The following is a 27,692-nucleotide window of genomic DNA, read 5'->3' on the forward strand; positions in this document are numbered from 1 at the left end:
TACACACGGTTTCAACTAAGCCCACAATTATAGGGATTTATAATCTTGAACACATTGTTGCTTCAACGTGTCTTCAAGCCTGCAGGATGTTTCGAGCTCAGCATAACAATAATGTCACCTCCTTATCTATCGACTTTCAAAGCTTTCCTTCGGATGGAACCTTTACCTTCGAGCTCACACTGCATGCTCGGGTGCCAATGACGTGGCATCTTTAAGGGATTAACTATCTGCGCAAGTGTTGTACCCTGAAATTGACAGGAGTTCAATTACTCAGTTCGGGTACAGCTGTCAGATGAATATGTGGAAAAATATCCAAGTAGAATATCTGGCTAACAGTGATGTGAACAACTCGAGTTTGGGGGTTGGACAACACGATACACAAGTTATTATCAGACTGTCTCTCATGATAACAATTGAGTTTGAAACTTATAATAACCAGATCGAACTTTGGGCGCTCTAAGTTTTCGACGAGCTAAGGTTCAGATTGTCGTTGAACACGAGCTTGGGTGAGATATTCAGCTCGTGGAAACTCAGACATAACGCATACTGAAGGATCCTAAGAGATCCTGAGACTCCTTATACGCTCATTAATGCCCAGACTGTATCATATATCTATCATTTATTATCCGAGATAATAAATGTATATTCTATTCTGTTATCAAATCATATCCCAATGTAAATGGGAATAATTTTTATTAAATAGATACCTTATTTATTCACAATGTTACCCAAACCTGTCCATGAAATTCCCCTTCAAATACTAGGAATAATGGGCAGGGAAGGGGACGACCATTTTTGTATAACCAAAACTCTGCAAAAATTGAGAGAGAAAAGTTATAATATTGACTCGTGGACTAGGTGAATTTTAACAACTGAACCATGTAAAAGTTGTGCGTGTTCGAGAGAGTGTTAATTATTTCATTATGGTTTCTAATTTAGCACTAATCTACCCATTTAATTTCTTCATACATTGTTGGCACAAAACCGTGTCAACTGTTTGGTGCTTTCATTGAGGGGAAATTAGAGCTTAACAAGGTTCAATCAACATTCATCATGGTGCTCACTCGATCGATGCATGATAATAAGATGGAACTGCTTGGTGGGTAGGAGGCCCATCATACCGCTGTTCCCAATGAAAGGGGCTTAGATGTTCAAAAATGTCCTAGGAAACAACCTGTGGGTCAGGACGACGCTGAGAGTTCAACGTCACTCCCACCCAAATCCTGAGCCAGGATACTTGACTGTTGTCGAGATGGAAAACGCCCAGTTAAGAAGCCATCTTGCTAGGGAAAACAGGCATATTGAAGAGGTCTTGGCTTGGTTACCCCCTCTTGCAACCGACGTTAATGTTGGAAAGAGGCAAAATGGGTCTCATAAGTCCCACAGGAATAACTGGTCTAAACTGAGTCATTTCGTTAGAGCCACCACCCAAAGTTCTATGACTACGGAGCAAAACACCAGAGTTCTCAGCCCACTGTTCATCATAGGGGTCATTATAAGCATGAAAGCCGGTGGGTTAGGACTGCGACCCCCAGCTTTGTGCCTTCTTCACAGATTCCTAGAAATGCCCACAACAACCCGTGGGGAGGGGCTGGGACAAGCTCACGAAGGCAAAGTGCTCCAGCAAATCCTCCTGTGCCACGGTTAGAGCCCCAGGAACAGAGAACTAGGGACGTTGGAATGGAGCTAAGGCGGGCTAATTTAGTTCGTCTTGATGGAATGAGGATAGCCTCACCAATAAGGCATCCTCTGTCATTGGTAAGACATCCAACACCCCCTTGCCCACAATGAGATGCTCCAGCTTGTGGGAACAGTAGGAGGAATGTAATGACCCAACTAATTCTAAGACTTTGGACCATTAAAGACTACTATACATAGACACTATTTTCGAGAAAACATACATAAGAGACATTCACAAACTTTATTAAAAACTCTAAAGTAAATGTTGAAATACATAAATTCGGGGTATGGGATCCCATTGTTTAAAAATAAAGCATAACTTTAAACTTAAGTGAAATTGTTTACAAACTAAGTGCGGAAAATACATAGAAACATACTAAAAAGACTGAAAAATAACGTCGTCCTCAAATCGTTCACGCAGTCCATCAAATCCATTCTTCCTTAATACACAGGCCAAGCTACCACAAATCCTTCCGCTGCCATATCTATTTTCCTGCATACATAAAAATAAAGGAATGAGCGTAATGCCCAGCAAGGAAAATCTACTAATAACATAAACATATACCTAAACTATATCATAAACATATACTATAAACATATGTCATATACTACAATGGACATTATACTACTTGGGACTTGTTAACTAAACAAGTCATATGCCCAATAGATTGATGGGGCTTGCTAGCCAAGCAAGTCATATGCCCATAATTTACTGGGGCTTGTTAGCTATACAAGTCATATGCCCATGGTCTATAAACATACTATACATAATGTAAACATAACATAACATAAACATAAACATAACATATCATATAAACATATATAATTCTATCCTATTTTCCTTGCCAAAACCGGGATATGAGAACAAGGACGAGATTTGGAACACTTCTAAAACCAACAATAAGAATAGCGAGTATTTCTAAAGAAAGAGATGACAAAGAAATGAACTAAACCACCAAAAGGAGACTTACCGAAAAGAAACCTTAAGTTCAAAGGACTTAAATACCTAACCAAGAATGGAAAACAATGAGTTAGGATCTGAATGAAAACTAAAGAAAACTAAAGAATTAAACTGAAATGAACTTAAGATTAGGAATACCTTTAGATGTACTAGAACCGAACTATACCTCGATATAGAAAAACACACTATTTATCTTACTTCCCAAGTGTTTATAAAGCTTAAGATGATAAAGCTTATATCCCAACTAAAGTGTTTATCATTCTATAGTAACCCTAGCAGCTTGAAGGCTCTTAACACAGCTTGAAGAATGAGAGAAATGGATGGGTACTAGGTCCTATTTATAGAGTTCAAGGAGTGAAAAGATCTTCTTTTAGCTTGAATAAAAATAATGAATATTAATTGAAAAATATTTGAATATTCGTTCAACAGAGGCTTAAGACTCGGTCAAAACGTTCAGAGGCTTGTCAAGAGGTTAAGGAATGAATTGAGCTCGGTTTCAAAATCGTTTGAAAACATAACCCTAGGGCCGATATATCGCCCATTATAGGCAATATATCGCCTTGGCTTATGCCCCTAGTGCTTGTTGATTCATTTGTGTGAAGTTCACGTGTTTTTCGTATTCCTCGTGTGGCGATACATCGGCTCCTAAGCTACGATATAATGACATACGTGAATATATTAAACACGTAATTGCACATTATCAGCTTAACTTGAAATAATTAATCAGGTTTAACTGAGTAATACGAGATTCCAGCAAGTTCTGGAAGGGTCTAGAGCTTCTAGAAACTTTTATTTTTGAATTATCCACTTAAAAATGCTTAATTCCTCAAATACACAAGATTGTGACAAATGTCATGCTCTTAATGGTCTTGGAAGGTTCTAGAGCTTTCTTGAACTTTCTTTCTATTTCAACTATAGTTAAATCCTTAAATAAACATGCACACGACAAGTGTCATGTTCTTATTAATCCTATCTAAACCTTATAGTATAATAAATGTCATCTTTATAATCAGCTTTATAAATCAAACCTTATGTTATAATTAATATTCTTAAACTATAGGTTAAACTTTATAAAATCTATAAGTGTTGCTACGAGTGTTCAACTAAGTCCCGGCTTGAACAAAAATCCACAGTAATAAACATACTATAACTACTACTATCTATTACTACTACTACTACTACTACTACTACTACTACTACTACTACTACTACTACTACTACTACTACTACTACTACTACTATCTATCTATCTATCTATCTAGCTAAGTAAACATTCTGTGACTCTACAAGGAATCATCCACCATCTATAAATACTTACGCCCCACGGACACGTGCTAAGAACCCAGGTCCTCGATCTCAACTGCGAGTCATAAGTTTTGCAAATAGAAGTTACTGGACAGAGAGCCGGCGTGGAGGCAGATCCGAGAGCGACCAGAGAAATCACTTGAGTTCAACACAAAGTCCTTAATATGATCCACAACCCGACCTGCATGATCATTTGAACTCACATAGAAGGTATCCAACTCAAAATGAGGATGATAGCTATACTCGGCACGAGGGAGGTCCATTCATTGTACACGAGAATAGGAATGTCCCGCCTAACCTAGCCCGAACTTGGAGGGACAACAACCCATCAAACATGTATAATAGGATGGGAGTTGTTGAACAGCCCCCAGCTATCCTAGGGACCAAGGACCAAACCCTTGAAAGACTGGCTTTGATGGAAGAGCAAATGAAAGACTCTTATCTGGAAAGGGAAAGGACGATTATGACTCAGATGAGGAGTTCGAACCTTTTGCTCCAAACATTACAGCGGCAACGTGTCCTATTGGCTTTAGGATGCCGCACATGCTGACTTTTGATGGAAACGTAGATCCGTCCGATCACCTCGGGATGTTTAACACAATGATGATGGCCCACTATGTCGAGCTTGATCTAAGATGTATCTTGTTCCCTACAACTCTGGTCAGACCTGCCAGACAATGGTTTAAATAATATAAGAAGCATTCGACAAGCTCGTGGAAGAAATTTTCTTCGGAGTTTAAAAGAGAGTTCTGAGCTTCACAGGCAGCTCATTTTGAAGCCAATTCATTGGCCAATGTAAAGCAACAACCTGGTGAAACACTGAAAGCATAATTGAGTAGATTTTCCAATGTTGCAGTGTGAGCTAGGGATGTTGATGATAGCTCCAAGCTCATGGCAATGAGAACCGGAATCCTGGTGGGAGGTAACCTATAACGCCCTTGTTACTCCAAGATTGTTACTGTGGACTTTAAATAGTGCTTAACTCGCTAAATGAGTCATTCGCATCTAGGTGTTATTAACAGGCCAGGGTGAAAATCTTGATCCAAAGGAATGGATATATTTTATTTAAAACGTTAAATTGTACATGGGTCCATAAAAGTGTTTACAAAGTTATTTACAATCTAAAATGGTCATTACATTATAAAAGTTACAACCCACTGACTTAAGCAGCAAAAATAGGGTTAAACCCTAGTTCCTCTGAGAAACACCTTGTCCGTGTTGGTTAAGCAGCCGCATATGTACACATCGCCACCTAAGCTCCCCACTCAAGGCTGGGTGAGCTTTTCTTTCCCTTTACCTACACCACATAGCACCCGTGTGCCAAGGCTATGCAAGAAAACTTATTACTGCATGTATACAATATAAATAAATCATTCTAGGGCTTGCAGCCCTAATCAGATGGTGACTAATGAGTCACTCTCTGTATAGGTGACTAATAAGTCACTCTCTAGATAAGTGACTAATGAGTCACTCTCTGTATAGAAGACTAATGAGTCACACTCTAGATAGGTGACTAATGAGTCACACTTTGGGGCTCTGCACAATAAGCCATGTGATGCTTCAGTCACCTAAGCCTTTTGGCCCTGGCTCTAAGTAACTAGCCAATAGACTAGACCAACACTTTAGTTTTCTTCAACCTATAGGTCGGTCAAGCATTTAATGCTCATGTTGATTAGATCTAATCATTTTGGCTCTGCGTTCAATATGCTAACGCCGCTCTTGACTCGTAGGTCAATTCCATACAAACAACGCTCAGTACTATTGCCGATCATGACTAATAAGTCAAGACTTCATGACCAGTACTAACACCAATGTTGTTTCTGACTAATGAGTTAGTGCCACTCACAAGTAAGCAATGCAACCAGGCATATATCATATGTCAAATATCCAAATATAGGGCATTCAACATGCTTACTCAATAATCACCAGCATAATTATGATCATGCACATTTACAGAGACTCAAGCTCTAATCAATTCCATATTCAATATTCAGGTCATGCCCTAATCACCTGTATCGCATGCATCACATACTGAGTGCAGTTTTCTTACCTCTTGTTCGAGCGTGAAATAATAAAAGAATGACCCTTGAGGGCGATCGGTACTTAAGTCCCTTAGCAGTTGTTGACAGTAAGAACTCATCAACTAAGTTAGATCAAGAACTTCGTGAGTTGTAAAAGAATTATATTCAAATCAAGTGTCAAGCAAACTTTCTTATGATTTCAAGAACACAAAATGTAAATGTTGAAATTTTAGAATGAAAAATAGAGAGAATGTATAGTGTTTATTTTCATTAACAATGAGTGGTAACAAAATTCTTCAAAAAATTCCCCCTATTTCTCAGATGAAGGGAGGTCATATTTATAGTAGAGCACTAATGACTCTTAGTACATTGTGGTCCCTGGGGACACAACCCTACATATGAAGTTTACAGGTGGTAGTGGTGTCAGGAGTGTGGTGGTCAGTTCTAGTACATGCCGAGGGTTTGTTGGAGCACCTCAACTTCAGTACCTGGATGTACCTCCACCCTTTGTTTAGTACGAGTGTCAAAGATTGGCTGATGAGGACCACATTAGGTACCTTACTCATACTGTAACGCCCTGGGTAGCCAAGATCGTTACACTGTGTATTTATAAAGGAGCAGGACTTGCTAATAAAGTCATTTAGTTGAAAACGTGTCACTAGAACCATTAATGAACTAGGGTTAAAAGGTTTTGGTCATAAAAGATACATTTCATATAATTAAACATTTTGTACAAGGGATCCCAAAAGAAACAACGTTTGAAAGTCAGTTTACAAAATTTTATGGTATAAACAACTGCTAGCCACTCTAAGGGCAAAACAGACATTTATGATCCTCCTGTTCCTGTCCCTTTCTCAACTGTTGCGGTCGAGCAGCTAGTCATGTACATTCTGCCTTTAGAGCTCTCAGAATCGGGGCTGACCAAGCTTACCCTTACCTTTACATGCACCACATAGCACCCGTGAGCCAAGGCCCAGCAAGAAAACATAACATCATAACACAATCATTGATAATAATCATATAACTCTTAAAGCATGTTTATACACTTAGCAGTCCATATTAATCACATAACTCATAGACATAACCATGAATCCACAAGCTAATACTCATCCATTCAACACGTTATATTCAACAGTTAACAATGACAATCAGATCACACAATAATCAAGGTCGACGCCCTTAGGTCGCACCCTCTGTTTACCCCACTAACTCCGGTTCGCTTAAACTGAGCCCAGTGAATATTAAGCTGTCCTCAGCTACCAGTGGCTGAGCCACGCCCTGTGTGCCAATGTAAACTCCGACACTCATAGGCCATTGGTTTAATATTCTCATGGCATAATACCAACTTTCATAATGCATACAATAATAAAGAACCCTTAGTCCCATTATAAACTCACAACTGGGTGCAGTTCTCTTACCTTTAATTTCCAAATGCTCTGACAACGAGAGATGCCCCTTGAGCATGATCTGTTTCCCGAGCCCTAGCTTATACCTAGTCACAACCAAGATAAGGGATTCCATTAATAATTGTAAAAAGGTTTCCAGATAAAGTTCTAGCCTCCGAGACATCGAATTCCACCAAACACAGTAGTGGAATCGATCCCGAGCACCCTAGGCTAGGTTCCAACGCCTAAAATCTCCAAAAGGCCAAAAATTCCCTTAAGGGCCATGGCCCAAGCTTCCTATGCCAAAGCTTGCCCCTGACCAGAGGCCCAGCTTCACCAAAAACCAGACACGGGCTGCGGCCCAGCACTCCCCATGCCGCGGTCGCGCTTCCTCCCCAGCTCCTATCTGCTTCAAAGGGTCGTGACACACCAAGATCTGAGCTGCAGCCTGACCCCTTCGAACCCAGAAAATCCACCATTTTTAACACTCTAACCTCATTCAAATCCACCCAAAACCATCCTAATGATACAATCCAATTATCACAAACATCCTAACATGATTTCAGCAACATAATCCAGCAACAACCTTACTTAGAAACTCACCAATATAACACTTTATCTTTGAAACCCATAAGCTCAAGAAAACCAAAACCAGCCAGGAGATTGTTGAGCTAACTCTTAAGTCTTCTGCCTTGATTCAACCTTTAATGTCAAAAACCCATAAACACTTAGAACCCATCCATATCTACAGAATTTAACAACCAAAGATGTAACTCAACACTTACCTCAACCCTTGATTAGATCCTCTAGCTAACCCTGATCTAATTTCAAAAGCTTCAACTCAATTTCCCGAGTTTCCGGCCAAGCTTTTCCTTTGTTTTTGTGGTTTCCCCTGAGAGAGAAAGAGAGAGAGAGAAGAAAAGGGTCGGTTTGGGTATCTTCCACTGTTTTCCTAGTTTGGTTTAATCTATCCTTAATTAATTAAGTCAATTCTGAGGCTCGGGGTACCAAAAACGTCCCCGAGGGCAAAATGGTAAAATTCCCCAGTATTCCCACCTAGGCTTCCTAACCTCAAATATATCTCCAATTATTTATTTCCATAACCCAATAACCCAGATAACCATCTAATACCCGAAATACCCCTTGACTCGCCCCGAGCCAAGTATTAGGTCTCGTTGTGACTTTCCCACTAACTAGCTCCCTAGGATCGCCTCAAGTCACATACTGCAAATATATCCACATAATAATGTGGTCTCCCCCATTATAACATATAATCACAGTTATGCCCTCAACGAGCTAAATTTACAGATATACCCATTTAATCTAAATAGGGCCTACACGCATACTAATACTCTTAGACATGCATTTCATATATATACTCATACAAGCATGCTTATCACAGAATCATGCCTTAAACTATTTAATTCACATATAAACCAATCGTACCCTCTCGGCACACTAATCAAGGCCCTTAACCCTTATTAGTGATTTTTGGGTCGTTACACATACGACCACTACTTGTCTAGCGTGTACATCATGTCTTTACTCCAACTCCTCTTGGTTTGTAGGTGCATTTTGTATCTCTTCTGACTTTATATCGAATCATTGTGAGGCCTTCTTTGACCTTCCTCGAACGCATTCTCAAGAGGCCCTTGACTCTACATCTCATGAGACCCACAAGGAAAGAGGTGCCTCGTTTGTGGCACTTATCTCAGGGAGAGAGATAAGGCCTCTTCAACGAGGTCGTGTATGCGATGAGACATGATGTACACGTGTGAGATGAAGGTCTCACTTTGCAAGACCATCGCCCTGCAGTCATCATGTGTGAGGCCCTCCTGATGCGAGACCCTCCTGGCTGAGACGCTAGGCGCGAGACGCCTGGAGTGAGACCGTCTGGGCGCGAGACGCCTCTTGGATGAGACGCCTGGAGCGAGTCTGTCTGGGTATGAGACCCTCCTGGCTGAGACGCGAGGCGCGAGGCCGTGGTGCAAGGCCCTTGGCGCGAGACCCTCGGCGTGTGGCCATGGTGCAAGGCCATGGTGCGCTTGGTGCGAGACCCTCAGCGTGAGGTTGTGGAACAAGGCCCTTGGCGCGAGGCCGTGGTGCGAGGCCATGGTGCGCTTGGTACTATCGCGGGGCTCTTAGCGGAAGACGCAAGGTTGGGCTTTTCCGTTTCCATCTCAAGCCTATGGTTTGAAGTGCACAAGGCGGGAGCCTCGTGCCTAGAATTTTGGCATCTACACTTGCCCCCCAGTCTATGGGAGGGCCTTTAGGCGCTGCGGTAGACTCCTTGGGATGGTGCCTTCAAACCACTTGCGGTTTTAGTGTGATTCTTTACTCTGGTGGTGTGAAGTAACACACTTTGGAGGTGGTGATCCTCATGATCCCTTGAGATTGAATGTGAACCTATTATTTGGCTTTGCGGATCCCAATGTAGGTGTTTGGCTCCATTTTTTTTTACCATAGATCAAGCATTGGATTCAATGGCTAAGATGAGTATGAGCTTTTTATAAATAGATCTTCATCTTAAACATAATGACTACACTTTCTTTTCTTAGCTTAGTGGTATTTGTGTCTTCACATCGTCCAAGAGGTAAGTGGTTCCATTCCTCACAAGGGCACTTTTTCTTTCTTTCCTCCTTATTATATATTTATCATTTGTTTTTTATATATATATGTAAAAGTATATAGAGGTCCTAGGAGATTGAAACACTTTCTCCTTTCTTTTTGCAGACGTGTACTTTCAACTCTTTGCATTCCTTCGACTACGACGGTGATTTCAACCCTTGGCATTCCTTCGACCGCGACGATGCTCGATTTTACCTGCTCAAGGTACACTTTCTTCCTTTCTTATGTTCAATGGCTTTAAATTAGCATTATTACTCAGGATGGGTTGTCTTGGCCGGAGCTCCTCGTGAGCTAATCCACATACATGCCCCTATTTGCACATATACGCTTTCTTGTACCCCGTAGTTAGTTATTTCGAGCACTTGTGTCTAGAGGGTTTGAGCTTATTCCTTTGTGTTTTGTAGCACCCTTTCCACCTAAACTTGCACCCCTATTACCAATAAGACGAGGTTTCATGGCATGTGGGGGATCGTCTAGCTTTCCTCCGGGGGTCAAGTTTGTAGACTTATCTTCAGACTCGAGATCCCCCAAGAATAATCCTTACCAAGACTATGACACCTTGAGGAGGGCACGTATATGTCACCTTGAGCGCATGGCCGAGCTTAGGCAGAAAATTTGGGTGGTGGAGAGCGAGATAGATTCAGTTTTGAGGGATGATGGAGTCCCTTTCTCCTTTGACCTTAATGACCACATTGCAAACCTTAGAGTGAGCCTTTCTGATCCACAAATGGAGTTGGAGTTCATGGAGGGAAACCTCCCTCCTGAACCTCTTGCCCCATTCTCTCCTTATAGTAGCCCTAAGGTCACCCCTGGTTCCCCTCAACCCTTGTCTTCAATCCACCCGTGTTCGATGCTTCCGCACTCACTACATCGGTGGAAAACTCTCGCAAGAAGGAAAATATGGAGGGTAAAGTGCCTTGTTTTGACCTCACCTTTCTCCTTGGGTTTTGCAGATATGTCAAAGAGAATGCGACGATAGGTGGCTCCCGAGAAGCCAGATTCTAATCCTCTGTTGGTGTCCTCCGTCATGTCCAACGTGTTGGAAAACAGGTTGTTAGAATTATCTGAGAGGTATCACATTGACAAAGAGTGCAAGCTATACGTACCCTCGAACAAGTGTCGGGCCTATAATCCTCCCCAGGGCTACGTGGCCATAAGCGAGCACATCTTGAAGGCGGGTGGGACCATTCCTTTACACCCGTTCTTTCTCATGGTCCTCAATCACTTCAACCTTGCTCCGCTTCAGCTAGCACCTAACAGCTGGTTGACTTTAAGCTGCCTATATATGGATTTTTTGGAGCTTAACGGTCATGCTCCTACGACCCAAGAGGTGCATTTTATGTACAATGTCATTCCCACCCCTAAGTTCAAAGGCTTCTACTTCCTGCAAAAAGAAAATTCTCAAGTCACCCTGATAGAAGGTTCCGTGTCCAACCCGGGTTCCTGGAAGCAGGAGTTTTTCTTTGTGAAAGGTCCCCTTTCCGTCCATGAAAATTTTTACTCATCCCCAAGTAATTATTTCAAGCTTTTTTCTTTTACATTGAATTTGCTATTTTGGAACTTATACTCATATTGATAATTGAGTTGATTGTTCAGTATCCCCGATGTTCCTGAGTCAGAGGTAGCACCAGTAGAAATTTTTCTCGTTGCCGACCTTGCTATGAAAATGGTCACCCATCTCTTCACTATGGAAAACCTTAACCTCTATGGTTTATCCAGGGTTTTGGAGCCCGACCTGCTGTGGCATATTTTCGAGCAAAAGAAGAAGGCGACTCTAGCTGAACTTCACCTAGATGAGGGTGATGTGGAATGGGTGCCTGGGGAGGTTTCCCCAGAATCTAAGCATCCAGCCCAGTCATCTCCATCCTCCAATGGGTGCCCTCCTTTTGTCCATACGGACCGCGACACATCCTCTCATTCCCGTGGTCCACAAAACATGTCAGGGTGCTTTGTTGTACCTTTCTTCGAGGACTATAATAATATTCCTCACGCTCCCGCTAATCATGGCCCTTCGAGGCACCATTTTTCCGATGTTCCTGCGCCTCCTCCTCCCTCGGAGAGTGGGTCATCTGTCCCTACTCACCCAGGCGCCCCTGATTTAGAAGGGACATCCTGGGTGGGTCGCATGTCAGCCCCTTACGTGCAAAGGTATACCCGAGATCGAGTGGAGAGGTCTCAGGAATTTTACCATGGTGGATCTTGGGGAGACCCTTGTGCACTCCACAACCTGGGTGAGATCATGCATCTTAAATTCGTTTTTTTTTTTGGGTTCTTTGTTTTCTCATTTTTTTTTTCTTTTTGCTTCTTTGTAGGCCTCTCTGGTGGCTCAACACTTTGCAGACTCGACACAGGACCTCTCTTCATCGAATACTGAAAGGGACTGTCTAGCGGTCAAAGTTCAGGAGCTCAAGGGACAGCTTACTGGCACCAAGATTAAGCTGTAGAAGGCCCTGGTGAAGGCCTCTTTGTCGTCAAAAAAGAAGAGGAGAGTGGAAGCCAAGGCTGCGATGTTGCAGGAGAGGGTCACTCTCGTGGAGGCTAATTTGAGGAGAGCGAAGGCCAAGACTGCGATCTTGCAGGAGAGGGTCACTCTCTTGGAGGCTAATTTGGCTGAGGTCGAGTACAAGTCCATAGAGCGCACCCTCTATGGAATGTGGAGGCAGAATCTTTGCATCGATTTCTCCTCCTTTGGTGACCATGCCGTTGCCAAGGTGACCGAGTGGAATGCTCACGGCAGGAGGCCTTGAGATTTTGCTTCTAAAACTTTTACCTTTTAATTCAATTTGGTTGTATGCTCATTTGAACGTCATTTTTTTGGAACTTTTCTAAGTCTTGCTGTGGTTGATGTCGACTTTATCATGCAACATTAGCACAATTTTCTTCTTTTATATATATGTGATGTAACGCCCTACTACCTTAGAGTCGTTACTAAGTGAGTTTAAAATAGAAATTGTGCAACTAACTGACTCTACGAGGTTTCTAAAACCAAAAGTGTGACTAAATCAGAAGTTAAGGCTGTAGTTTTTTAAAATGCTTAGTTTCATTGAAAACATTAAGTATCAAACATCTGCAATCCCAAAAATAAGGTTTACAGAATATTTACAACTCAAAAATAGATTTACACTTGGTTAACTATCAAAAGAATAAGTTAATACAGCCATATTCAAAATGCCCCCAACCAAAGCAGTCGAGCAGGCCGAACATGTACGCGCCGCCCCCACGCTCTCCATACTCATGGCTGGTTGACGTTATCTTTGCCTTTACCTGCAACACGGAGCACCCGTGAGCCGAAGCCCAGCAAGAAAACTCATACAATAAATAACATATGCATAATAAATAGTTAACATATAATCCACAGATAAACAGGTCAACCATCAGACTAAGCAAACACGGCCATGCCGCCCCAAAAGCCTTACCAAAGCCTGGGGTCTCGGTCCTCACCGTAAGGATACCCCATCTATCCATTGGGTCCTACCCTAACTATAAGCACTCCATGTGCTACGTGTTACTTCCGGCCCCACCGCCGTTCTCGACCTTTGCCGCTCTCGGCCTTGCCGCTCCCGGCCTTAGCCGTTCATTTCACCACAATCACACATATAGTACATCTCGAAATAGTCATTCAAACATATAATAATTCATTTAAGGTTATACATTAGCACGTAGTACAATCTAGGGCCATGCCCTGCAATAACACTATGGGCCCATGCCCTGTTCTCAGGTGCTACAGTTTTCTTACCTTTCAATTCGATAGCTTCGATCACTTGACTCCTCGAGCACGATCCCACTCGAGCCCTAGCGCTCACCTAAACAAAATCCATAGTTCAAAGTCATCACCAAACCTCAAGTCCAAAACCTAGCCTCGGGACCAATCCCGAGCCCCCGGGAAGTCCTAGATCCACAAAACAAGGTGGTGTAATCGAACCCCGAACCCTAGGTCAAAATCCCTCAAAAATAACCCAAAAACCCATTTTTGGGAACAGTGCAGCGCTACAACGCTCTAAAGAGGGCGCTATAGCGCTACAAGCAGAACCAAACATCCCCAGAAACAGGGCCTAGCGCTACAACGCCCAAAGACTAGCGCTGTAGCGCTAGTTGCAGACTGGCAACACCCAATTTCGTTTTCTATAATTTCTTTCAACCATTTCAACCCCAAACTTGTCCAAATCTTTCCCAAACCCAAAAACAAACTTATCAACACCTCACACTCATCCCAAGCATCCCAAGAACTCATAACCCAAGCTCAAGCAACCCAAAATCTCAAAATCTACCATAAGCAACCCTAAACCCAGAAATTCAGTCAAGCATCAAAGTTAAAGACTTAGAATTCATACTGTGGATGGAAATTCGACTTTGAGTTCAACCCTAGACCTCCTTAGCTTGCTCCTCCTTAAACTTGACCTGAATTCCCCAAAATCCCCATCAATTCAGCTTAAATACACAGCTCAAACCAGTCAAACCCTAAAACTGAAATTTCTAAAAACTTACCTCAATTTTTGATGTGTTCTTGCTAATCCCTTGCCAATCTTCAAGTCTAGCTTAGGATCCTTGATGCTCAGCCTACCCTAGCTCTCCTTTGAGCTTAACTCCAAGAAAAATGAAGGGAAATGGTGGGAGAGCCACAAACCGTTCCTTTGAAATAAAACCCCTCTGTTTTTCTTTCTTTTCTTTTTCTTCTTTTTTTCTTTCTTTTCCACAGCCTTATCACTCTTTTCTACCAATTCCACTAAGTATAAAGCTTCATTTAACTTATCTCTAAAAAGCTTAATGACCAAAATGCCCTCCCTATAAATTCTAAACCCTTTTGTCCATGTAGGGCCATTTTAGTCATTTTACCCAATTCCCACTAATTCCTTGAGTGTCTCTAATAATTTCCCGCTTGCTACCCAGTACCCGATTGATCACCAAATATATGTATTCCTCATCATCAAGATTAACCTCAATATATTTTCTAACTTCCCAATTAAACTCCCCAGGCTTGACCCAAGCCGGGTATAAATTCCCGCTTCGATCTTTCCGCTAACCCGCTCATCCTAGGATCGTCTCGAGTCACAGATCACAGATATCAATACAGTTGTGCCCAAAATGGCCAAAATTACAACTATGCCCTTTTCACACAATCAGAGCCTACATGCATACTAATACACATAGTCATGCATCTCAAATAGTGATATAACATGCATTAAATCATAATCATGCATTTAACTCATTAAAGTCACACACATAAATCCCATTATGCCCTCCAGGCACACTAATCAAGGCCCTTAAGCCTTATTAGCAAATTTGGGTCGTTACATGTGATCATTTATTTTTGTTTCTTTATGCTTGAGGTCCTTTTGAGCCCACTCCTGTATGCAGGAGCCAAAGGGGTTCGACAGGTCTCTCTTTTTCTAATAACTCATTGATACTTTATTTGGACAGGTAGTGATGGTATCTTTGTTGCACCATGATTGTATTTGTAAGGATGTGTTGACCCTTTGGGTTCTAGGCATCCTTTTATATATTTTTGTGCGCGCTTGTTATTTCTTGCGAGAAGCGCCCTTCTCGTCATTACACATAGTACTATTTTTGCAAGGGTCTCTTTTAGGACCCTTTTTGGCTAGACAGCTTGGTGGCCACTCTAGGCTTATTGGTGGATGCTCTTGCTGAGGCCTTTCCTCTCGTGGAGGTATCAGCCTTTATTAGGAGGCTCTTATTGTGGGACCTTTTGACAGATCTATTTTAGGACCCTTTTTGGCTAGACGACTTGGTGGCCACTCTAGGCTTATTGGTGGATGCTCTTCCTGAGGCCTTTCTTTTCGTGGAGGTATCAACCTTTATTAGTAGGCTCTTCCTATAGGACCTTTTGATCATATTGATGTTCATAAGGGTAGCTAATCCTTGTGAACTTGAGAGATGCCTTGCAAGGTTTTCTTCCTTATTTCCCTTTTTTTTTATAAGGGTCTCTTTTAGGACCCTTTTTTGTTGTATACTCTTCCCCCAAGTGGTTGGCGAGATTTATCTCATTGGGCACTTTGATCATTTTTCTCATGAACTTTGATAATTCCAATTGGTGATAGGTACACAAGAGTTAGACATGTGCTCACGTAAATGAGGAGGGCGTCATGCCAATAAGAAACATATTCATTAAAAATAAGTAGAGTACATATGTATTTATGGCAACATTGTTATTACTACATATCAGGGCATCTAGATTACCCCTCTAATCTATAGCTTCTTTTAAGGGGAGGACTCATAACTATGTTGGGGGGTTTACTATGGTAGCCCTTTTAATCTATCGCACTAAAAGTGGAGCTTTACCTAATGCTCCATCTCAGGCGCATACGCACAACCATCGATTCTGATTTCCTTAGTAACTTTGGGATTGAAATCACGTGGGTTTGTGCTCCCATGAACTACCATCGCCATAGGTTCTGGCGGTTTCATCACTGTGTGGAGGGACATGTTATAACACTCCCTTGCTTCTTTCTGTTCCCCTTTCACGCTCGCTACTCCTCCAAGAGTTGGGAATTTTATGGCCAAGTTGTATACCGAGGTTAATGCCTTCAATTCTCTCAAGGAGGATCTCCCTAATATGGATTTGAAGGTCGAGGAACAACTTACTATGACAAAGTTTGTCATTACAATGGTCTGTCTAGCCAGCTCTCCAATGGTGAGGGCCAACTCAATTGTGCCCAGGGGCTGTATCGAGTCTCTTGTAAACCCATTCAGGGAGGTGTTGCAGGGATTTAAGCACTTGATGCCCAATCCCATCTTCTCTAAGGGCAGATGATATAGGATGTCTACGGCGCTCCCATTACCTTCATGCTGGCTAGTTGTATACTTAACACCAAGGGGTCATTAAGAGAAAAATGCACACCCCATGTGTCTTCTTTGGTGAAGGTTATTGAGTCATTTTCCCCTTTAAAGTTTTTAGGGGGTCATTGTTCAAAGCTTAGCTTGCATGGGGGTGGACTTCGTCTTGCCTCCTTGGCGTATCTGTCTCGCCCCTTTCTCGATTCTCCTTCGAATCCTGGTCCTCCAAAGATTGTCCTCACCTCTCCTTGCACCTCTGGGGCTACATCTCGTGCTTGTGGCGAGGGTGGTCTACCATTTGGTCTTTCATTTTATCTTCGAACATATCCACCCAAGTGCCCCCTATGCATGAGTTCCTCTATTTCCATCTTTAAATGAGTGCATACTGCTGTGGTTTGGTCAATGTTTTTATGATACTGGCAGTACTTTCCGGGGTCTCTCTTTCACCGATCTCTCTTCATTGGTTGGGGTCTTTTGAAAGGGACCTGATTCTTGTTTGCTACGAAGATATGCTCCCTAGTATGAGTTAGGTCAGTGTAGAAGGTGTGGGATGTTTGCCTAGGATTGCCTCCGTGTTTATGCTTCCTCTGGTGGTCATCTCTTGGGCCTTTGTACAACTTTTTCTTTTTTGCATCATTCGAACCTTCAGGGGCTAAGGATGCCTTGAGGTTCTCGTGGCCATCTTCGACACGAATGTACTTTTGTGCCCGTTTGTAGAAATCATCTAAGTCAGTGACCTCTCTTTTGAGCATATTATCCCAAAGGTTACTGCTTGGGCGCACTCCATCCATGATTGCCATCTTGAGTTCTCCCCTGGTTAGGCTTCCCACTTTAGCTGTCTCCATGTTGAACCTATGGATGTAGCTCTTCAAGCTTTCTCCTTCACCTTGCTTTATATTAGCGAGGCTAGTGCCCGGCAGGGTATAATCGCGTACGACATGATGTTGTTAGAGAAACTTGTCGGAAAATTGTTGCCATAACCTTATGGTCCCCGGCCTCAGCTTCTTGAACCACTTATTTGCAGGCCCTTTCAGTGTGACCGCAAAATAGTGACACCTTGCTCTGCTATTGATTCCTCTCAGCTTCATTAAATCGTTAAAGGCGTCCAAGTGGTACTTGGGGTCTGAGGTGCCCTCATATGGGGTCATATGAGGTTCTTTAAAGTTAGCTGGGAGCTGTTACAACTGGATTTATCGTGTGAAGGGTGACTCGTAGTCAAACTCTTCATCGGTAATGTAACCCCCAGACGTTGTGGCGATCTTGCTCTGAAGGCTCCTCATCTCAATGTCTAGCTCCTTCCGCCTCCTATTCAAGGAGTCCCTCTGCTCGGTTGGATTGGCCCCTTTCTTCTTTCTACCATTCGGAGGGACCATAGGAGGTGTCGTCCTTACTTCTGACCTCCTTCCATTGAGATTTTTTCTTAGGTCAGGTGGCGCCTCCTTAGAGGCGACTTCGGCTTCGTTACGAGGGTTAGCGTTGTTCCTCTGCCCTGGCCTCTGGGGCTACTTCGCTTGTCCGTGATGCTCATGCTACTTTGTCTGAGGGGTATTGCTAGTGGAGAGTCGAGTCCTCCCATCATCCACAGGGACTGTGGTTTCTCCACCCTCTTGGCCTTTCTCCGTTCGTCTAGGAAGAGGCATGCTTGATTTTCCCTGTAGCAGGCCATTCAACACCTCTTGCATATTCTCTAAGGTAGTTTCTAGCCTTTGTTTCTTCAAGTGTAACTCTCGTATCTCCTCTTCGTAAAATCGAGACCTAGAGCTCGAGCTTATGGAATGCACTCCGAGGGCTCTTGTCTGGCTGACGCGTTGATGGACCCAGATCTTGCCGGCTGGAGTTCGGCACCTACGGTGGCCTTGGGGGTGGAAATTCTCTGGCATCTTTTGCGAGAGCAGCCAATGGTCTCGGATGGTTCTCATCAGGCTAGACAGTTGGGGATGAAGCCTCCCTTTCATCTTCAGGAACCATGGGCTCCTTTGGTGCATCCAAATTTTTGGGTGGCGGAGGATTCTTCATGGAGGCCTCCAGCTGATCTCCATCGAGGTGGACCTTTACCTCTCATGGTTCTATCAGTTGCTTAGAGCGTCTTGGCATCTTTCTCTGCCAGAATTAATGGAAGAATAGTGGCTTGGCACTTATCCTTCCAACAGACGGTGCCAAACTATTGACGGTAAGAACTCGTCAACTAAGTTAGATCAAGAACTTCGTGAATTGTAAAAGAAGTAGATTCAAATCAAGTGAACTTCAAGCAAACTTTCTTATGATTTCAAGAACAGAAAATGTAAGTGCTGAAATTTTAGAATGAAAAATAGAGAGAATGTAGAGTGTTTATTTTCATTAACAATGAATGGTTACAAAATTCTCCCAAAAATCCCCCCCCCCCTCCGCTTTCTCAGATGAAGGGTGGTCATACCTATAGTAGAGCACTAATGACTCTTAGTACATTGTGGTCCCTGGGGACACGACTTTGCATATGCAGTTTATAAGTGGTAGTGGTGCCAGCATGGTGGTCGGTTCTAGTACATGCCAAGGGTTTGTTGGAGCACCTCAACTTTAGTACTTGGATGTACCTCCACTACTTGTTTAGTACGAGTGTCAGAGATTGGTTGATGAGGACCACATCAGGTACCTTACTCGTACGACCACTACTTGTCTAGCGTGTACATCGTGTCCGTACTCCAACTCCTCTTGGTTTATAGGTTCATTCTGTATCTCTTATGACTTCATATCAAATCGTTGTGAGGCCTTCTCTGACCTTCCTCGATCGCATGTTCAAGAGGCCCTTGACTCTACATCTCATGAGACCCACAGGGAAAGAGGTGCCTCGTTGGTGGCACTTATCTCAGGGAGAGAGATAAGGCCTCTTCAACGAGCCCTGCTGCGTATGCGATGAGACATGATGCCTACGTGTGAGATGAGGGTCTCACTTTGCAGGACCATCGCCCTGCAGTCATCATGTGTGAGGCCCTCCTGATGCGAGACCTTCCTAGCCGAGATGCTAGGCACGAGATGCCTGGAGCGAGACCGTCTGGGCGTGAGACCCTCCTAGCCGAGATGCTAGGCGTGAGGCTGTGGTGCAAGGCCCTTGGAGCGAGACCCTCGACGTGAGGCTGTGGTGCGAGGCCATGGTGCGCTTGGTGCTGTGGTGCGAGGACATGGTGCACTTGGTGCTATCACAGGGCTCTTAGCGCAAGACGCAAGGTTGGGCTTTGCTGTTTCCATCTCAAGCCTATGGTTTAAAGGGCACCAGGCGGGAGCCTCGTGCCTAGAATTTTGGCATCTACAACAGTCACCTAATCAAAACCAAGTATGAAATCCCATCAATAAAATAAGTAATAAAAGGTTCATGGTCTAAACCCTGCTCCCAGGACCTCGAGTCCTACTAAGATGGTTAGTAAATTCGATCCTGAGTCTTTAGAAATGAAAACCTGAGCCTAAAACTCTTGAAAACCCATCCTGGCACAAAAAGGGAGGGGCGGGCTGCGGCGCACCCTAAGACAGAGCCCATGTGTGGGGTGTCAGGGGCAGGCTGCAACTTGACCTAGAGGGTCGCGGCGCGCCTGCTAGACAACAACCAGGGGAGGCTCCAGAATGGGTTCAAGTCGCAACTTGCATGAACTCGGTCGCGACTTGACCCTGCGAACCCAGCTACCCTGCATATTTCTCAATTTAAACCTCAGTCAAACCTTCACCAAATCAATCCCAAAATCACAGCCAAACATTTATACAACATTACCATCAGTTTATCAACAAAACCCAAGCTTTTAAACACTTAAAACCACACTAAATACCCAATTCTACACTTCAAAAACATAGCAAACCTTGAAATTTCAGCTGGAAATCTTACCTTAAACACAGAATTAAACCCCATTCAATGGCTAAACTAAGATCCTAAGCTCACAAGCCTTAATTCCCAAGCTTTAAATCTTCAAGTTTGCGTCAAAATCTCAACCTGAGAGAGAGAGAGGGTGAAAGAGAGTGCTCTGTTTTTCCTTAAGCTTCTACAGCCATCCTAACCTTAAGTATATCCCATGGTCAATAGACCAAAATGTCGCTAGGGCCATTTAAAACCTCTCAAGGCTAGCAAGGGTAAAACTGTCATTTCCCCTCTATCTCGTTAATCATAATTAACGACCTCAAATTCATGTTACTCCCAATATTCTCAAATAATTATTAAATCATATCCCATTACCCGTTCATTCCCGGTAATGTACTAATTATCAAATTACCCCCAGACTCACCCCGAGTCCAGTAATTAATCCCGTTATGACCAAACTGCTAACTTGCAACCTAGGATCGTCTCATGTCGAATGGCTCGAACATATCCACATAATGATGTGGTCTCACCCATAAATCACAAACATGCACATAAATACACAATTATGCCCTTAACGGGTCAAAATTACGAAAATATCGTTCTAATAAGAATTGGGCCCACATTCATGCAATTATCATCATATCATAATATAATTCACATAATCATGCATCAAATCACATAATTGCATATCAAATCAATTATGGTCCTCCTGCCCCCTAATCTAGACATTACGCCACATTAGGGAATTTGGGACATTACATGACCTATGGCAAGAACTCCAACAAAAAGAAGTTAAAAGCGTAGATGAATTTCTGGCCCGAGCTCAGGAGTGGATATACCTAGAGGAGGCACGAGCTTCTATCGCAGGAACCAGCCAGGTCCCTGTCCAACCCATTGGAGTGGTGACGGATGTTGCAGCTCCGACTCAGCCCGTTACCCAGAATAACCAAGGGGGAAATAACAAGAGGAAGGGGAATGGTGAGGGCAACTAGAACAAGAAGAAGAATAACAATTTTGTAGAGAAATTCAAGCCTATTTACGCAACCTACACCGACCTAACAGACACCCTAGAGCGTATCTTCCTAGAAAATTCTAATCGTCTCCCATGGAAAAAGCCAGAACCTTTAAGGCATCAGAGGGCGAAGAAAGATCCTTCAAAGTTTTGCTGATTCCACAACGACATCGGTCATAACACTGATGATTGTCGGCAACTGAAGGATAAAATTGAGAGTCTCATTCGAACTGGACCATTAGCCCAGTACACCTAAAATCGGGTAGTTCCCAATCAACCTGCCGGGCAGAATCCTCAGCCAGTTCCAGAAGCTCCGATAGGTCAACTTGGAGCTCAGACGAATCAGGTCGACCCTCCCCCAATAGTAGGAGGAGATATAACCACTATTGCCGGAGGACCTCATTTGGCAGGCATGAGCAACGGGGCCCAAAAGAGGTATATCAATGAGTTGAAAGCTCATAACGGTGTGGAGTTTGTCCAGGGGTAACGATTATAAAAAAAATAGCAGTTGGAAAAACAACCAATCATTTTCACGGAAGAGGATTTTATCCACGTCTAATTCCCACACAATGATCTGCTAGTGGTAATCGTGCAGCTCGTTAACCGAAGGGTACAAAGAATACTGATGGATAACGGAAGTTTCGTAAATTTACTTTTCAGGTCCACCCTGGAAAAGATGGGATTGTTTGTATCTGATTTGAACGCAACCTCAATGACTCTGTACAGGTTTTCAGGTGAAGGAGCAGCGACCATAGGGACAATCAGACTAGTAGTGACATTGAGAGAAGAGTCACGAACTGTCTCTAAAATACTCGAGTAGGTTGTAATCGATTGTTCGACCGTATATAATGCGATTTTGGGCTGACCTGCACTGATGGCATTTGAAGCCATCACTTTAATCTGACACCTGGCAATGAAATTCCCCTCAACCTTGGGGATATGCACCATAAGAGGTGACTAGCTCACTGTCAGAGAATGCTATAGCATTTCTATGAAGGGAAAATCACAACCCGGGTAGCAGGCAATGGTCCTAAGTGAGGGGGTGAGGAGTCCAAGGGGTAGAAGTCACCTGTGGAATGGAAGAACCTCAAGAAGAAGATGGTGAGGTCGCCCAACGAGATGATATTGATCCGCAGGGCGAAGACAGGTCTAAGCTTAAAGCAATAGAAGAGCTCGAGGAAATAAACATCGACCCAAAAGACCCTTCAAGAGTTGTAAAAATTGAGAAAAATCTTGAAGTCGAAAAGAAGAATGAGCTCGTTGAGTTTCTATAGTGGGAATCAGTCCGAGTATAATAATGCATACCTTAAACTTGGACAAGAGCGTGCCTGCAAAGTCCCAAAAATGGAGGCTTTTGAGGACTGTACGAGATGAAGTGTTAGAAGAAGAAGTAGACCGTCTACTAAAATGTGGGTTTATCATGGAAGCAAACTACCCGATCTAGGTTGCAAACCCCGTACTGGTCCAGAAGTCAAATGGGAAGTGGAGAACCTGTATCGATTTCTCCGACCTCAATAAGGCTTTTCCTAAGAACTGTTTCCCACTACCAAGAATTGATCAGTTGGTAGACGCCACGGCCAGTCATGAGCTCATGTCTTTCATGGACGCATATTCTGTATATAACCAGATCGCAATGAACCCTGCAGACCAAAAGCATACTAGTTTCATGAACGAGCATAACGTATATTGCTACAAGTTATGCCATTCAGGCTGAAAAACATTGGGGCTACATACCAATGGTTGGTCAACAAGATGTTCACTAACCAGATCAGGAGAAACATGGAGGTGTATGTTGCTGATATGCTCATCAAATCAAAGACCTCCAATAACCATGTATCCGACCTGGAAGAATGTTTTGGCATACTGAGAAAGTACGACATGAAGCTGAATCCCCAGAAGTGCTTTTTTGGAGTTGTGTTAGGAAATTTTTTGGGGTTTATAGTCAACACAAGGGGAATAGAAGCGAATCTGGAAAAAATCAAGTCGCTACTAGAAATGCCTTCGTCCAGGTCGCATAAAGAAGTACAAAGCCTAACTAGAAAGGTGGCGGCTCCAAACCCCTTCATTTCAAAATCCACTGAAAAGTGTCTACCATTCTACAACTTGCTCAGGGGAAACAAGAAATTTGAGTGGACCAAAGAATGTTGTTGACGTCAGAACTCATCAACGATATATGATAGGAAAACTCAAAGTGTGTTGCAAAAATTATGTATAAGGAAGGTAGAAAGAACTTGAAGGTGAAAGATACAGAACTACAATGGAGTGAAAATCGTATATTCCTTAATTGTCTAAGCCTACAAAGAATTTTCCAACCTCTTGGTTTGAAGGGTCAAAGCTGTTGACCCTCGATTTGGCCAACGACACGGAGTCAAAATAACGACAAAGAAACAAAAAGGAAATCAAGAATGAAATCAAATGGGAAGAAGGTGACACAAATGATTTATAGTGGTTCGACCCCAACTGTGCGGTAATAACCTACGTCCACTTAGTGTTCTTATTGATATTGAATCCTAATGCCGTGATCAAAGAACTAGGGTTCTTGAGTTTCACCATCCTTAAGAGAATTACAACTTTTTGGTGGATAATCACAATATGTTCTCTCTGTGAGTATTCAAGTTACAGGTTCAAAAGTCCCTTTCTTGAGCCCTCTCATTCATATTTATAGGCTCAAGGGGGATACATGTGCCAATGGGCCTTCATTATCCTTAATCTCAGTGTATCAAGGAAATAAAGAGAAAATATAATAAATATAGTTATTACAAGAATACATATCTTAAAGGAATTAAACCGAAGCGTGCGACCAGACTGCTCGCATCTAATCGCGAGATCTGATGAAGCAATAAACATCCGGTTGATAGCCGAACAGTATCCCTTCACTTTAACGCTGCCACGTGCCAACCACATGTAATAAATTCTTGCCACATCATCAGGAGCCATTTTTGGGTGAACAGAAGCCTATTTATAGAAGGGCACTAATGGCCTCTGATACAAGGTGGTCCCAAGGGACAAGATTGTATGTTGGTACCCTGTCAGAGTAGTTGTGCATGGTGTAGTGGAGTTGAGGGTTGTGGTGTCAATTTTCGGTACATGGTCAGAGATAGGCAGATCATGCTAACACTGCTCATACGAATTTGTACCACCACTACTTGTCAGATATTGATGTCGAAATCACGCTTATGCCTCCCTTAGGGTTGTACACCTCGTACTTGTTCAAGTGCCTAATGGTCCTTCTCACATTTCTAAAATATACCTTGGCTCATGGATTTCTAATATTTTGCTAAGTGTGGGATATTTTTCCTAATTCTCCTTGTATACTTGGGGAGGCCTGGCATGGATAGTATGCGAGAGGCAATGAATCCCTCACTAAGCGAGGCTTTCCTTAATGCCCTGAAACTAGGACCACAAGGCCCTCGCATGGTCTTGCGCATAGGTGAGGTAGTTGCATCCAGAGCAACACGACGAGGTGCTAGGACTCTGCGTGGAGTCTGGGGGTGCACGAGCCTTCTCAGAAGCCTTCACTAAGCGATCCTTCAACGTGGTGCTTGGCCTCGCTACGTGAGGCTCTCCCTCCCCATGCGAGGCCCTCCGCATGTTGTGACACCAAGGAACCCAGGCCCTCGCACGGCCTTCCGCATGGGCATACCGTCTTCGACGCATAACTCCGTGCATAGGCGGCGTAACTGCGCGAGGTGCTTGGACTCCGTGAGGCGCTATGCGAGACACATGCTTGGCATGCAGCATGTTGGGCCTTACTATGCGAGGCACTATGCGAGGCCCTCTACGTATGCGAGGCCTTATTTTCGGGTGCCTTGTTTCTTTAATGATTTTCCCATATTCACACTTGCCCCTGAGTCTATGAGCATTCTTTTAAGTGTGTTTGTAGACTCTTTCGTATGTTCTTTATGTGATATGAATGGAATTTATGCTTCATTTTCCTTGAAAGGGCGTGGAAGACTCACCTTTTGAATGATATCTTGGGGTGAATGAGGAAACACAAAATGGACCTTGGTTGTGTGTTTCTTTGTAGTTCATAAAGAAACACAAAAACCAACTAATTTTGGTGGTGATCCAAGTATGTCCTTAAGGTAGGATGAGGGCTAATCATTTCTAAGCGCAGATACTAAGGTTGCCAAGGCTCTTGATCTCCACCATTCATATAGATTTGATTCAATGGCTAGGAAGTCTTGACTCTCCTTATAAATACCCCAAGACTTTGGACTCACCTCTTCACACCAAAACTTGCTTAGCCTAGTGGTATCTCCTTTAAGCTATTTCTAGGAGCTCCAAGGTTCTATCCCTCACAGAGGCATCTTTGAGGTAATTTTTGCCCCTTTTCATTTATTCATTTTTTTTTACTTATTCTTTCTCATACCAGGTTTGCATTGTAGGAGTGCAAGGCGTTCTCTCGCTGCTAAAGGTCTGCTCTTGCTTGTCGCTCGGTTCTTCTTCACACACCTAAAAGCCTGTCCTCGCACATGTGTGGATTCACATGTACGCACCCAAGTATACCTTCTTCCCCCAATGATACGCATGTCTCTTTTATCTTTTATATGAGGGTAGGGCCATAGGTTGGTATGTACCTGTTCCTTAAAGGTTTCTTTCTTCTTTTTTTTTTTTTTTATTCTCACAGCTCATTAGGCACATGTGCATGGGCCCTTTTCTTACACCCTTTACACTCATGTTGTAGATATAGGGTTGTCTTCACGCACACACGCCATTGAGTCTTAGCTTGCCTATGGCGTCCGGACGGTGCTTTTAAAGGTCTGCCTGGTGTTGAATTTATCGAGTTTTCATCCTCCGACTATGAGGCCGATGTATGCAAACCCTCTCTAAATGGGGGTGTGCGAATGCTCTACCTACAGAGGTTATCCTACCTTAGGCAGAAGGCATGGAGCCTTGAGAATGAACTCGAATCTGTTACTAGTGGCGGTGGTATAGGTTTCTCCCCATGGCATGAAATGTATGTCTCCCAACTAAAATCAACCCTTCAAGATTGTATAGCTAAAATCGTGTGCCTAGTGAAAAACCTGCCACCTGAACCTCCATCTTTCTATGGTGATGAATCCTCAGGCTATGGGGGTCCTGCCCATGGGGATGCTGATTGTGATCCATTTGAACCTGAGTTTCTTTCTATGGTTTTTCCCACGTTTCCTCATCTGTCCCCGGTCGGACATCATAGGGTCAAGTAGTATGCGGGTAGACGTAAGACATGTAGAGGGCCTTCTAGGGGGTTGATGAAGTAAGTTGCTCACAAACCGCCCGTTGTTTTTATCCAGGTACCAAACATGCCGAGGGGGTTCTTTGACGATTCTGAGGACGCGGGAATCGTGTCTACTCTTGCCCGGATTAAGCTTTCCAACATGATAAAGGCCCACCAACTATCGCCGGACATCAACTTCATCATTCCATCTCGCGATGATTGTGCTTCTTGAGCCACCTGAGGGGCTTGTAGCTTTCAGCGACTTAATAATGAAGTTTTGTGGGGTCTTTCTGCTTCAGCCCTTTTTTGTTAAGGTACTAAACTATTTTGAGCTAGCACCCCTCCAACTGTCTCCCAACTCCTGGGCTATGCTTAGTTGTTTATACTTATTATATAGGCAAGTGCAATCTAGGGGGCTTTCCATGAGTGAGGTCCATCATCTGTACACTCTTAAGGTGAACCCAATAGCCTCTGGCTTCTATCAGCTCCAGAAAGGCATGGCTCTTACAGGGTACCCTCTCGTGGAAGGTTCTATTTCCAATAGGGGCTCGTGGAAGAGTGACTTTTTCTTCACCAACAACGTATCCACTCAACATACTCATTTCAACACAACAAGTAAGCTTTTTCCCAGGTTTGTCTAACTATTGTTATTTCCTTTTCTTTACCATAGGCCTTGAAGGGGTTGTCGACCCTACCTTGAGTCTGACAGCCCGCGATCGTGTGGCGAACATCATGGGTGTGCCGGCTTGTGGCCTTTTATGGAGGGAAATCTCTATTCGTAAATGTTGTTGTCTCCAGATCAAGTCGTTTCCTTATGATATGTCTCATCCAAATCTACCATCCTGAGGGTAATAGGTGGTGACGAAGACGACGACGACGACGATGATGATG

At 43.3% G+C, this 27,692-nt stretch overlaps 1 protein-coding gene across 1 annotated transcript in view; it reads right to left on the minus strand.

Annotated features, from left to right (window-relative positions):
* LOC133791686 (uncharacterized) overlaps positions 1-11,009 on the minus strand; it is a 29,454-nt gene extending 18,445 nt beyond the window's left edge. The window contains exon 1 of the mRNA XM_062229604.1: positions 10,913-11,009. Coding sequence (XP_062085588.1) covers positions 10,913-11,009 — 97 coding nt within the window. The remainder of the gene's footprint in view (positions 1-10,912) is intronic.
* Positions 11,010-27,692: the final 16,683 nt, after the last annotated feature.

This window comes from Humulus lupulus, chromosome 7, assembly GCF_963169125.1.
Source record: "Humulus lupulus chromosome 7, drHumLupu1.1, whole genome shotgun sequence".
Taxonomy (NCBI): Eukaryota; Viridiplantae; Streptophyta; class Magnoliopsida; order Rosales; family Cannabaceae; genus Humulus; species Humulus lupulus.